Source organism: Biomphalaria glabrata, chromosome 1 (assembly GCF_947242115.1).
Source record: "Biomphalaria glabrata chromosome 1, xgBioGlab47.1, whole genome shotgun sequence".
In the NCBI taxonomy this organism is placed as follows: domain Eukaryota; kingdom Metazoa; phylum Mollusca; class Gastropoda; family Planorbidae; genus Biomphalaria; species Biomphalaria glabrata.
The window spans coordinates 65,066,536-65,080,861 of record NC_074711.1 but is presented as its reverse complement, the minus strand read 5'-3'; the positions used below and the strand labels follow the sequence as shown (position 1 = coordinate 65,080,861).

The following is a 14,326-nucleotide window of genomic DNA, read 5'->3' as shown; positions in this document are numbered from 1 at the left end:
AGACAAAAATAAAAGATAAAAATGTATCCGAATTTCTAGGGTCTTGAGGTTTTTTTTGTTTTTTTTTTTACTTTTTTTTACTCATTTTTACTGCTGACAAAAAATGTGATGAAGAGGTGTACGCTTCTAGCATGCTCGGAATACGTGAATACAGCTCCGGATTTACGAGAGTACGTCTACCAAGGGCCTTACACTCCACAAACTCAAACATATACACTATTAAAACAAAGATTGTTTTTAAAAGGAAAGTGAGATTAAATTTACAGGAACTCTTTTTCTTTCTTCTAAAATATAGCATGATCTTAGATATAAGTATTTTCATTCAGAAGTGGATCTTTATTATTATAGCTTTCGAAAAAAAAAATAGGGGCCTCTACAAAAATCCTGCCTCGGCCTCCACATACCTAGGTCCGGCCCTGCACAGAATAGACCATAAAGCAAATGGTTTTTAATTATAACTATGCACCCTGATCGGAATTTCCAATTATCCTTGAGGAAATCATCTTACATTTCGACATATACTGTGCCGTGGTTACTGAAGTATAAATAAATTATATTTACAGCACTTTTATGTAAGTGTATCCAGACTAGGATTGTATGGTGGCCACAATATTACAAAACATGTATATCTTCTCTTATCTAATATATTACAGACGCATATGCCAAGGCTAGCAATGATAACAGAGCCATATTCGTATGGATGGCGTACATGTTTAGACTAAATGGAGTGAAAATATGACTAGTTTCCCCAAAACCAGTGCACAAAACTAGACCAATAACCTCTCACCGCGCACTCACAAAACTTTAGTTAGCTTAAACTTTGACCCTTATACTTGGACACGTCTGTTATGTAGAGGTCCCCCCCCCCCTTTTTCCCTTTTCCCTCCTATGTATATTCATGCGCAGTGGCTTCCCTTGTCACAGCCAATCAAGCCAGGCCAACAAAATTGTACGCCAGAAAAACTCTGTGATTGAATAAGTTAGACATAACGAAGTTGTTGCCCTTGTTATTAAGGCCCCTGGGCTAATAGAAAGATGAAACATAGAAGAAAAAAAATCTGCATTCTTTTGATAGTAACATTGAGGCTTTATATAACACTGAGATAACTCTTTCAAATGTGTAATTACAAAGCTTATCATTATTACTCTGTCTGTCTTGTAAAAAATGTACACGTTATTTCTCCCACACCCATTCTCATATGCAGTTGAAACTTCGAACATTGATTCTTAGACAAAGATAAGACAGAAAGTAATGTTTAAAAAGTAACCAATTAGTCAATTTATTACTGATAATTAATTATTTTGTTTGTTACCAGCAAGGGAAACTAATTATTCAGTATTTACAGATATGGCTAAATTTGTTGGGTTTAGTTCCTGTAGATAACTGTTATCGCTATTTCTTCCTCACGCACTCTCCGATCAAGTTGATACTGTAAACAAGTATTTATTGTACCTAACAAAACATTAATCAATTTTTTAAAACACCAAATTAATCAATTAATTATTGGTATAATTATTTTATTTGATATCGAATAAGGGAAATAATAATAATAATAATAATAATAATAATAATAATAAGGCTTGTCTTCGAGTTCGAAGATAAAAGAGAAATGCAGTTTTTCCCGTGGCTATATTGTGCGAGTTCTTAGCCTTTAGACAAGCTTTGCTGTTTTTTTTAAAGGATTTTTAAAATTTTCTTGTAATATTCGTTTAGATTTTAGATGCTTTATTGTGGATCGATTTTTTAGTGAAAAAAAAAGATTGTATGCATTTTTCTCATCTGTCAATCTGACTAAATAGATTTAAAAAATTTAATCAGCAAATGTTATACCCCGAATCTAATAGCACAGTTCTTTTGTTGTACCTTAAATGACATACTATCAGAATAGATCCCCTACTTTTTCGACATAAACCAACTCTGTTCTAACTGATATTCAGGTGTGTTACGTGCGCATCTTAGTGTGAATGTGAAATGGTGCGATTGCGTGTTGAAAGGAAGGAAGAATCAAAAAATGGAGGAATATGAACAAGAAAGTGTTTTCAGTATTAATAAAGATTAAAGTATTTATAAACTGTGATTTGTCGTTTTCATGTCTAAAGAGTCTCATCCAATATGAAGACGTAACAAGTGGCGCCCAACGCAAAGGTAACCCACGTATCCCTCTATTCACAGGGGATCTCCTGTCAGCAGACAGTAGAGATAGTATAGTCTAGATCTAGAGACAGGAGAACATTCGATTCGATATTATTAGTAATCAACTATGGCGGACAAGGCTGAGGTAGCAGCGTTGAAGGAAGAGGGAAGGTTGTTGGAGCTTGAAGGGGCAGAACTAAGAAAATACGTACAAGAAAGGTTGATGGAGAGGGAGAGATTAGCGATGGAAAGAGACAAAGAAAAGGAGAGATTAGATAAGGAGGACAAAAGAGAAAGGGAAAAAGAAAAGGAGAGATTAGCGATGGAAAGAGACAAAGAAAAGGAGAGATTAGCGATGGAAAGAGACAAAGAAAAGGAGATATTAGCGATGGAAAGAGACAAAGAAAAGGAGAGATTAGATAAGGAGGACAAAAGAGAAAGAGAAAAGGATAAGGAGATAGTAGCAATTGAAAGGGAAAAGAAAAATGAATTGGTCGCCATTGAAAGAGAAAGATTAGCATTTGAAAAAGAGACAGCAGAGAAAAAGTTAAAAACAGACCAAGGAAAAGAGAATGATAAAAGAAAGAGTGAATCTACAGGGAATAAACTGGCAAAATATAAAAGGTTTGATATTCAACGAAGACAAAATGGACATAGACATTTTTTTGAAGAAGTTCGAGATAGAAATGAGAGAACTGGAGTACCCTGAAGACAAATGGACATTCTTATTGTCGAGATCATTTACAGCGGAGGTGCCTTCAAAAATATGTATGAACCAGGGTAACTACAACATTGTGAAAGAACAACTACTTAGAACTTTCGGGAAAACAGAAGCTTTCTATCGCCAACAGTTTGTTAATTGTGAGATAGAACCAGAGGATGACCCGCAGACCTTCTTGGACAAAATGAGCAGCCATTTCGATAACTGGATAGAAACCGCTGAGGTAGAAAAAACCTTTGACAGTCTTAAGACATTTCTCATGCTGGACAAAGTGATGTACGAGTGTCAGGAGGAATTAAAAATATTTCTGTTGGAGAGGAAACCGAAATCCATAGAAGACATAGTAAGACTGATAAGGGCTTATAAAGTGGCACATCCCGAGAAGAAATTATCTAGAGGCAGTGATATAGAAGAAATAGTTGCCTTTAACAGAACATGTGAGACACAGAATAACTCTCACAGAACAAGGGAGACACAGGATAGACAGTATAGAAGTGGTACATATGAAAGACAAAATGATAGCCGCAACGGAAGATATCAAGGAAACAGACAGGAAAGAAAGGACTGGGAGAAAGGTAGAATAGAGCAAGGCTTATCATTGTCATCTGATACTGGAACATTGGAGATTTTTCAGACATTCGTAGGGAACAAGGCAGCCAAGACCATCAGGGATACTGGGAGCACTATTATTGGAGTGAATAAGAATTTAGTGGAAGACCATGAATATACAGGCGAATCTAGGAAGTGTGTTATGTTTAATGGGAATATTGTACAATTACCGATTGCTAAAGTTAGTATAGACACACCGTATGTTAAGGGGACAGTGGAAGCTTGTGTTGTAGATCAGGGTGAGATAGATTTAATTATTGGGAATATTCATGGGGTGAAAATATGTTCAGTAAGGGAGATTGAGAATTGGAAGAGATATTATGGGATAAAGTCTACTCGATGTAGAAATGGGGATGTGGAAGAAGACATAAGATCTCATACATCAGATGACATGGGTAGCAGAGAGCACGAGAAGAAAGAATTAACAGATAAGGTAGAAAGCAATGCAATAGGAATGGGTCCAAATCAAAGTAAAGTAAGGCAATCAGTGGTACAGGGAAAGCGATTTAAGCCCACATACAGACGTACAAATCCATACATCTTATGCTTTAATTGTGGGAAAAGGGGGCATATTAGAAGACAGTGTCAACAGTTAATTAGAATTAAGGATTCAAGGTACAATAGTGAAGAGGCGTATACGAGAAAAGAGAGGGATATTAGCAGCCTAGAAAACAGTACAGCTAGATCATTAGGTAGTAGAATCACAATGGGACATCATTGCAAAGGAGGGAAGCGGAAAGGATGGCATGTCAATAATGTTAGAATTATATAGATATGATTAGAAAAGGTAGGAATGATGGACATTATTTATTGTTCTATTCTACAATGAATAAATATATGTGTAATGAATTGAATATTGTTGTTACAATATGCATGGAGCAAGATAGACTTTGTTTGTTAACTATTTGATTACGACTGGAATGATGGTGTTTTGTACAGGCATACAATTATGAGTGGGGAGTTGTATTGATAGAAATATGATTACTTATAGATAAATGTTAACAGAAGTGGTTTCAATTGCTCATAATAACAGTTATTATTGTGATGAATATAATTGTTATTTTATGTTGGGATTGTATTGGTATTAACATGACATTGTGTTTGATTTTGTTTAGTTATTACATTATGGTTTTATATGTTACCGATTTTTTTAACTTGGAATAGTCTGATAATATATTCAGTGATTTGTATTTTGGACGTTCGATGTGCATCGAACTTGTTAAACAGGGGGGGGGGGGGGGTGTTACGTGCGCATCTTAGTGTGAATGTGAAATGGTGCGATTGCGTGTTGAAAGGAAGGAAGAATCAAAAAATGGAGGAATATGAACAAGAAAGTGTTTTCAGTATTAATAAAGATTAAAGTATTTATAAACTGTGATTTGTCGTTTTCATGTCTAAAGAGTCTCATCCAATATGAAGACGTAACAAGGTGTGAATCCACCTATCCCTTAGTCTGTTGGACCGTTGGGGCGTCACACAATATCTATTGACCGTCTTTCTCCATTCCTCTTTATTTTTTGCCTTGGATAGAATCATTTATATTGCCAGCTTATAATTGATAGTATCCCAAAGAGTGGATTTACTTTGTGCTAGAGTCTCAATCCACTGCTCACATTTTGGCTATGGAACAATATGCATAATTTTTTTTTCTTAAGACCCTTTTGGAATCTCCTTTCTTCATGAAAAAAAAATACGTTGGACTATAAAACAGAACAAATTGTTCTGAGTTCGTCATATAACATCGCGTCCATTAAAATCTCTGTAGAAACTAGATCTATGTGTAAACTTAACACACAAGTGAACAATTACCAATATCTATATGCATTATGTCTCAGATGGTACGCTACAAAAATATAAGAAATGAAGAAAAGAAGAGTGGAAGTGGAAGGCGGTGATATGGCTCGACAGGGGGGGAAAAGTTTGAGGGATTATACCTTACGGCTATGCATCTAATACTTGCATGTCTGAGACATGTTGCCAGATTGGAGAAATCGAAGAATAAATATTGGGATTGGCTGCTTGTCAAACTCCTGGCCAATACTGCCACATATTTCACAGGAACGGGAAGCGGGACAAAAATTAGTAACAGAAAAAAAAATTACTGGAAAAATATTTATATTTTTAAAAATACTGTAATTAGGATTTGTATTTTTTTTCCACTGCAAATGAAATAAAAATAATTACTTTATCATTAGGATTATTTGAATTGAATTTTAATAATGGAAAATAATCCTACTTGACAGTTTCCCAATTACTTTTTATTTAAAATAATTTTTAAAGTATCCCCAAAATGACATATACAATTACATGCACATTTGTTTGATGTCGTCTAAAAATGTAACTTCAATATTTCTGATAAAGTAATTATTTTAATAAAACTGGCTGTTAATTTCCGGAAAATAACAATATTCTCCACTGTTAGGTAAAACAAATATAGACAGATACAAAAGACATAAATTGTTGTTGGCTAACAACACTAGACATATCAGTGAACTGTCAGGTTCTATTCTATGCTTTGCTCGTTAGGGGTTACTTAAATAAGAACAATTAGTAATAAATATACTCCAACTCCGGCTATCCATGAATAACAATAACTTTAATATTCAATAAAGCAAATAATTATATCAGCTCTTAAGAAATACTTAAATACGAACACCAGTCCAGGAAGTAAACGTCCAACCTTCCTGGACCGGGAACAAGACCTCACTGACTAACACACTCTATCGCACATTCAACGAAGACTAAACCATTCACTTCATAACACGTGCAAGAATATTCATATTCATAACCTGGGCCTGGGAGTACATAATACAAATGGATATAACTATCATATTAAAATATCAACAAAGTAACATATTCATTCTCGCCATACCGCCCCCTGACATTAACTAAAATCTAATTTTGTTTTAATCCTTTTCGTTTGTCTGAATCTGATGAAGGCTACGTGGCCCATACTTTCTGAGCTTTTACTTTGGTCCAGCAGGTTCCTTTAAATATGCCTATATACATTTTTTCAGAAAATATTTCATTGACTGAAGAGAAACTAGAGTCCTTTCCTTCGGATTCGCTAACTTTAATATTTGGAGGTTTCTAAGTGGGTTTTTTTTTGTTCGAAATTTGTGATCGATGCTTGACCTGTTCCCACGTGATACCCAATTTAGGGTGTCGATGAAAAGAAAAGGCAAACAATTCGTAATAGCTTTTCCGATCTCCCCCCCCCCTTTTTTTTTACGTGTCTTAATTTGAATTTGAATACAGTGTTTGTGTTAGTAAATTGTGTACAGTGAGTTTAGTGTACAATAAGTTAAATGATAGTGTACATTGAGTTTAGTGTACAATAAGTTAAATAATAGTGTACATTGAGTTTAGTGTACAATAAGTTAAATGATAGTGTACATTGAGTTTAGTGTACAATAAGTTAAATAATAGTGTACAGTGAGTTTAGCGTACAATAAGTTAAATGATATTGTACATTGAGTTTAGTGTACAATAAGTTAAATGATAGTGTACAGTGAGTTTAGTGTACAATAAGTTAAATGATAGTGTACATTGAGTTTAGTGTACAATAAGTTAAATGATAGTGTACATTGAGTTTAGTGTACAATAAGTTAAATGATAGTGTACATTGAGTTTAGTGTACAATAAGTTAAATGATAGTGTACATTGAGTTTAGTGTACAATAAGTTAAATGATAGTGTACATTGAGTTTAGTGTACAATAAGTTAAATGATAGTGTACATTGAGTTTAGTGTACAATAAGTTAAATGATAGTGTACAGTGAGTTTAGTGTACAATAAGTTAAATGATAGTGTACATTGAGTTTAGTGTACAATAAGTTAAATGATAGTGTACATTGAGTTTAGTGTACAATAAGTTAAATGATAGTGTACAGTGAGTTTAGTGTACAATAAGTTAAATGATAGTGTACAGTGAGTTTAGTGTACAATAAGTTAAATGATAGTGTACATCGAGTTACCGGCGATGGGATTAATTAATTATTTATTTGACCTAATTTGTTTCGAAAATATTCCATTTTAAATCTTTATATATATATATTTTCAATACGTTTTGGATTTTTCTTCAGAAGTGGCAATTATTATATTCTAGCCCAGACCTCTCGCAAGACAGCTGGGGGTGGGTTTGAACTCGGTACCAGCGTGATGACGGTCTGGATGAAATACTACACGACCAGCCAGCCATAGTTTATTATAACACTTTTTGTCTTTTTGTCTTCAATATTTTTTTTTAGAAATAAGTGACTCAATTAAACATTATCCCGTTTCTTCTCAATTTTTACTGTATTATAAAGCAACAAGAAAGTGATTACTAGAGAATATGAAACATTTTTATATCTTTAAATATCATATACTTAATACAATTGAAAAGAACATTTACTTCCGTAAGAGCCAGATAAAACCAAGTAAGCAAAGCCAAAATAAACATTCACTAGGAGCCAGATAGAAGTGTGAAGATGTATAAGCCACAGAGAAAGCAAAATGATGCCAAAAAAAAAAAGCGTTCACTCCGTCTCTCCGTTTTCTGGTATGAATAATATTTTGATAGTCTACGGCCAACATAGACATTGATCGCTGCACCATTCAGGAAGATAATGCTGCCAGCGATGTGGACAATTGGAGAGGCCGTAGAGAAATTGGCAAGCGGCAGTACTCCTGTGGCCAAAATAGTGTGGTTCGGACACTGGGCAAATACATTAGCTTCTCGCGGAGGCTGTCGGACCGTATGGGTTGTGAACTGCCGGGAGCGTAGATTAGTGTCAAGAAAGTAGTCCGGGTGAATTATAAATATACAAAAACATTAGTTGTGGGAATACCCGAAGTCTTTTTGTAGATGTTCACCTTGGCATCTGACTAATAGAAACTTTGGTCTTATGAGGGTAATAAACAAGACAATGACAACATACACCAGACAAATGGGCGACTGGGCATTGAAAGTACCTAATTGAGAAAGGGAGAAAGAGATAAAAAAGATTAAAAGAGACGGGGAAGAATGAGAGATAAAGAGAAAATCACCAAGAAATGAAAGGAGTAGTGTGAGAGGAAGAAAGAGACTGAGAGAAGAAGGGAAAGAGAGATACCAAGGTAGAAACAGAGAGGAAGAAACAACATGGGAGAAATAAAGAGAAAGAGAAAAGAGACAAAGAAAGAGGACAAGACACAAAGAGAAAAAAGAAAGACCGAAAGAGAGAAAAAGAGAATGAAAACATTTAAAATTTAAATGTCAAACTTAAAACCTTGTTTATCAGAAAGTGCACTCATGTTTTAATTAAATTGAGTTGATATGAACATCAATAAATTCATTCAAACTATCAACACTTCTAGACACTTGTTTTTTTTTTTATTTCCTTATTATACAACTGAAATAAAAGTTGATATCAATATTACTTTATTTCCAGGACGAGAAAAATCAAGTTCTTATAACGAATGTTTGGCTCGATCACGTGAGTACATCAAAAACTTTGACCAACATTTGAAAACCGTTTGAAATGAGTTTGGATAATACGTAATGAAACAAAATGTCAATGTTGTTCATCTGGCCACAGAAAACTAGATCTCTATTTTTACTTTTATTCTGTTGCAGGGTTATAGGTCACAATGAAAGAAAAAATAGAAAAATATAAATTGGTTACATTTTTTTGTTCTGTGTGACGTATGAACTGAACAGAAGAAAGTTCATGAAGACCAAAGTTGTTATTGCTGTAAACTCTGTGTGTGTGTGTGTGTCATCTGAAATTTGTTCATTATTTCTTGTAAATGGAACAGATGAGTGCAGCATGTGCAGTAACGTAGCTAGGATTGGAGGGGGGGGGAGGTGGGATACAATATTTGACCCCCCGCCCCCCCCCCCCACTTGAGGGGGCCCCCAAATGAGTGTCCAAAATTTGCTTTTATATTAAATATTACGCTATTTTCTCACGTCATGATGTCTAATGTCAAAATGAAGGGGCCCCTAAAGAGGTCAAGCATCCCGGGTCCCCAAATCCATAGCTACGCAACTGAGCATGTTTTAGTGTGTAAACTGCATTGGAAAGATCTTTCTGGCTCGTTACTTTTCTTATACAATATTGTATGACTAAAACATTTGGTTTTACTCAGCTTAGTGATATATTGCATTGAAACATATTCAATATGTGGGATACTAATTAATGCTTATCATATATATATATATATATATATATATATAAACATTTTGTTATTAGAATGCCATTTATAGTTCTAAAGCACTTTATCAAATGTCTGTTATTCAAAGTTATGAAACACATTCTGACAACGACTAGAAAAAACAACAAGAAAAGCATTGTCTAACCAATCAGAAGTTCATTTATTATCCTTACCTAAAATGGACAGGTGCATAATATAAGATGTCGATAGGCATGTTTAAGTTCAAAGTTCAGGCGATGGGTCACATTTGTATTCACTCAATTCACTTGTGCTCATCTGCAGTGTTTCGATTATTTCCCTTATTTTCTTTTTTCGCTCCAGACTCCACTCGTTGCATTTCTTGTCCACGTCTGTCTTGTAGTAGTAATAGACTTTTATTTCTTTCTACAAGATTTGGTTTGAATCAATAAAATAGTCTGTGCAGTAAGTTTTAAAGGAAAGGTGCTGGAGTGACTTCTATCTTTCATATACTTTAGTTTAGACCTGTTTAGAGAACTGTTTGTACCTTAATGTAAGGCAGCCTGCTCTCATACTAGCCGATCTGGCACACACAATCGTATACACACACATACACGCTCCCAGACATACACACATACACGTTCATAGACACACATATACACGCTCGTAGACACAAATACACACACCCAGACACACACATACACACTCCCAAACTCACGCATACACGTTCGTAGACACACACATACACACAGCGTTAGTCATGAAATTTCATAGTACATTCTTTTTGGTCAGATGTTCCATTTCCGGCCCCTCTCGTCCTACCCGCGGACCGACAGCCTCTCTGTCTAACTCGATGACGTAAATCAGAGGACCTTGTACAACACTTAGATCTACCATTAAATCAACAATCTGGAGACTATAATACCAGGAGGCTTGAATTATTTATCATCTTTACTTGGGTCGCTGGACGTAACAGGGGCTATCATTCGTTTTGAGTTCTAACAGATGCCAACTATTATCTTGGTATTGATGAATTATTCAGGTTTACTTGTTCTGTGAAGTAGCTTCAAGAATACAGCTTAAATTGAAAATGATTCATTATTAAAAAAAAGAATCAATCTAAGATTATTCGAAAGCTAAAAATGATTTCCACATTTTGTCACACTCATTTTCGAGATTTTTGAGTGGTGGGGAGTTATGGAGGGCACCATCATTTTCTTAATGGTTGCCATGACTTCAATGAAGTACAATATAAGGGAGTGTACAATAAATGTTTTAAACAGCAAATCATTCATCTCAAAGATACATTTATAGACTATGTAATATTGAATAAATCTAGACGGACATACAGGGCTGGTCCTAGCTGTTGCGGGGCCCTATGCGAAACGGGTTGCGCGGGGTCTAGTCTGGGTAGAGTGATAAGGATAATAAGTGAAATAAATTCGTCTTTGCATTTTATTCATTCTTTGCTTACTACAATATCACGATCAAATTAACTTTACGAGCCTTGCGTAAAGCGAAGTCATACAATTTATCATCAACATTACGTTTCCTACATAGATCACGCTCAATAGCATGAATTGCCAACTTGTTCAATCTATCCTCGCAAATTGTTGACCTCAAGTAATTCTTGATTAGTTTGAGGCGCGAGAAGCTTCTTTCACCAGATGCCACAGTTACTGGTATTGTTTAAAAAATTCTGAGTGCAACAAAGTAGTTTGGGAAAGCAGTGTACCTTTCATTAGTGGACAGATAAGCTAATATTTCTACCGGGGGTTTTGTTGGTATTTGGTAGAATATGCCTTAATGATTCCATTTCAACTGCTAATTCTCGCCCACATATATCTGCCGACTGGTCTGTTGATGACGTCAATGCTTGCTCGAGGATCCCTGCAAACTTTCTAATGTCCTCAAGCTGAAGGTTTTTGAAGCTGTGGACATAAGTCAGAAGAAATGATTAAACTAGAAATTTGGAATGCGTGGCCAACTCTACGCTACTGAAAGGTTGTGAAGCCGCTGAGGGCAAAGTAAATAGAAGATAAAAGGGGAATGAGATTTAATTAAAGCAGAGTGTGTTTCTATTTCATGCATGTTCTGTGAAGACAGAAAGAGCAGCGCCACTCTGGATTTTTATTCTTGGAAGACAGAAAGGGAAGCGCCACTATGGAGTTTTATCCTTGGAAGACAGAAAGAGAAGCGTCACTATGGAGTTTTATCCTTGGAAGACAGAAAGAGAAGCGTCACTGTGGAGTTTCATCCTTGGAAGACAGAAAGAGAAGCGTCACTATGGAGTTTTATCCTTGGAAGACAGAAAGAGAAGCGCCACTATGGAGTTTTATCCTTGGAAGACAGAAAGAGAAGCGTCACTATGGAGTTTATCCTTGGAAGACAGAAAGAGAAGCGTCACTATGGAGTTTCATCCTTGGAAGACAGAAAGAGAAGCGTCACTATGGAGTTTTATCCTTGGAAGACAGAAAGAGAAGCGTTACTATGGAGTTTCATCCTTGGAAGACAGAAAGAGAAGCGTCACTATGGAGTTTTATCCTTGGAAGACAGAAAGAGAAGCGCCACTATGGAGTTTTATCCTTGGAAGACAGAAAGAGAAGCGTCACTATGGAGTTTTATCCTTGGAAGACAGAAAGAGAAGCGTCATTATGGAGTTTTATCCTTGGAAGACAGAAAGAGAAGCGTCACTATGGAGTTTTATCCTTGGAAGACAGAAAGAGAAGCGCCACTATGGAGTTTTATCCTTGGAAGACAGAAAGAGAAGCGTCACTATGGAGTTTTATCCTTGGAAGACAGAAAGAGAAGCGTCACTATGGAGTTTTATCCTTGGAAGACAGAAAGAGAAGCGTCACTATGGAGTTTTATCCTTGGAAGACAGAAAGAGAAGCGTCACTATGGAGTTTCATCCTTGGAAGACAGAAAGAGCAGCGCAACTATGGAGTTTTATCCTTGGAAGACAGAAAGAGAAGAGCCACTCTGGAGTTTTATTCTTAAAAGATAGAAAGAGCGATAAGAGCCACTCTGGGGTTTTATTCTTAAAAGACAGAAAGAGAAGAGCCACTCTGGAGTTTTATTCTTAAAAGACAGAAAGAGCGATAAGAGCCACTCTGGGGTTTTATTCTTAAAAGACAGAAAGAGAAGAGCCACTCTGGGGTTTTATTCTTAAAAGACAGAAAGAGAAGAGCCACTCTGGGGTTTTATTCTTAAAAGACAGAAAGAGAAGAGCCACTCTGGGGTTTTATTCTTAAAAGACAGAAAGAGAAGAGCCACTCTGGGGTTTTATTCTTAAAAGACAGAAAGAGAAGAGCCACTCTGGGGTTTTATTCTTAAAAGACAGAAAGAGCGATAAGAGCCACTCTGGGGTTTTATTCTTAAAAGACAGAAAGAGAAGAGCCACTCTGGGGTTTTATTCTTAAAAGACAGAAAGAGCGAGAAGAGCTACTATGGGGTTTTATCCTTGGAAGACAGAAAGAGAAGCGTCACTATGGAGTTTTATTCTTGGAAGACAGAAAGAGAAAAGTCACTATTTAGTTTTATTCTTGGAAGACAGAAAGAGAAGCGTCACTATGGAGTTTTATCCTTGGAAGACAGAAAGAGAAGCGTCACTATGGAGTTTTATCCTTGGAAGACAGAAAGAGAAGAGCCACTATGTAGTTTTATTCTTGGAATATTGTAGAGAAAATGTGAAAGATCGCATGGTCAAGATCTCTGAAAACTTTAAAAATCGCTTCCTTATTTTCGGTTAATGTTGACTAATTGAAGTAATTGTTATGATCGAATCGACCATTCCATTGCATACCGATTTCATTGATTGGTTTCATCAAAACGCATTTTTCTAGCAAACGTAATCTAATAAACGCGTGGGAGGATAAAAAAAAAAGCAAGATCTTCTTGTCACAATTCTGGATCCCAACAGATTTTCTGTTTACGGTCTCTCGTCACGTGGGGCTGACACCCCGATACAAATCTCGTCTAAAGTCTCGCGTATTCTGATGACCCGGAAGTTATTGTTCTCAATTAGGTTAACGTTGCTGGCGGGCTATCCTTCTGCGACCATAGCAATTGACCCGGGAAGAAAGATTTCACAATCATTTATTGGTTCCCGCCTCTCCTGGTTCAAGTGTTCTTGAATCAAACTTGCTGAATGACACACACACTGCTGTTTCTAAGCGTTTTGAATGTCATCGCAAATATCTACCAGAGGTCAGGGGTCACACTATATTTTAAATATCAGCAAAAACAGTTAAAATTGGATGATAATTTTATCGGACATTAGTAGCATTTATTATTGATTAAGTTAAATAATAAGTTTTATTAATTATTTGCCGGATAGGACCCGCGGCATGCGGGACTTGGTTTGGGTAATACTTATCTAGTGGATTGAATTTGGACCTATGTCAAAGACGGAGAATGTTCCCTTCACATTTATTTAATTTGAGACAAAAATAAAAGTAGAGTGTGAAAATGGGTTTACCCGTTCAGCCGACATATTCTAATCAAAAATAAAATATTGTGAAAACAAACCCGATTTGTTAAGAAAAAATGTTCGTTGTTTAATAGAGACAATTAAGTATTTTTGTCTATTTTTAGGGCCCTTACGCCATTATCTACGGAACATTTATGCCAAGTTTTATCAAGTTTGGTCTAACGGTTTTGATTTTTCTGCCAGAATTCTAAGTGCGAGAGTAGAAAGATGCGAAGGATGCAGATTTTAAAAAG

General features: G+C 35.8%; 1 protein-coding gene across 1 annotated transcript in view; it reads left to right on the top strand.

Annotated features, from left to right (window-relative positions):
• The window catches only part of LOC106074216 (neuronal acetylcholine receptor subunit alpha-10-like), a 99,448-nt gene that overhangs the window by 37,532 nt on the left and 47,590 nt on the right, over nt 1-14,326 (top strand). The window contains exon 4 of the mRNA XM_056008320.1: nt 8,878-8,922. Coding sequence (XP_055864295.1) covers nt 8,878-8,922 — 45 coding nt within the window. The remainder of the gene's footprint in view (nt 1-8,877; nt 8,923-14,326) is intronic.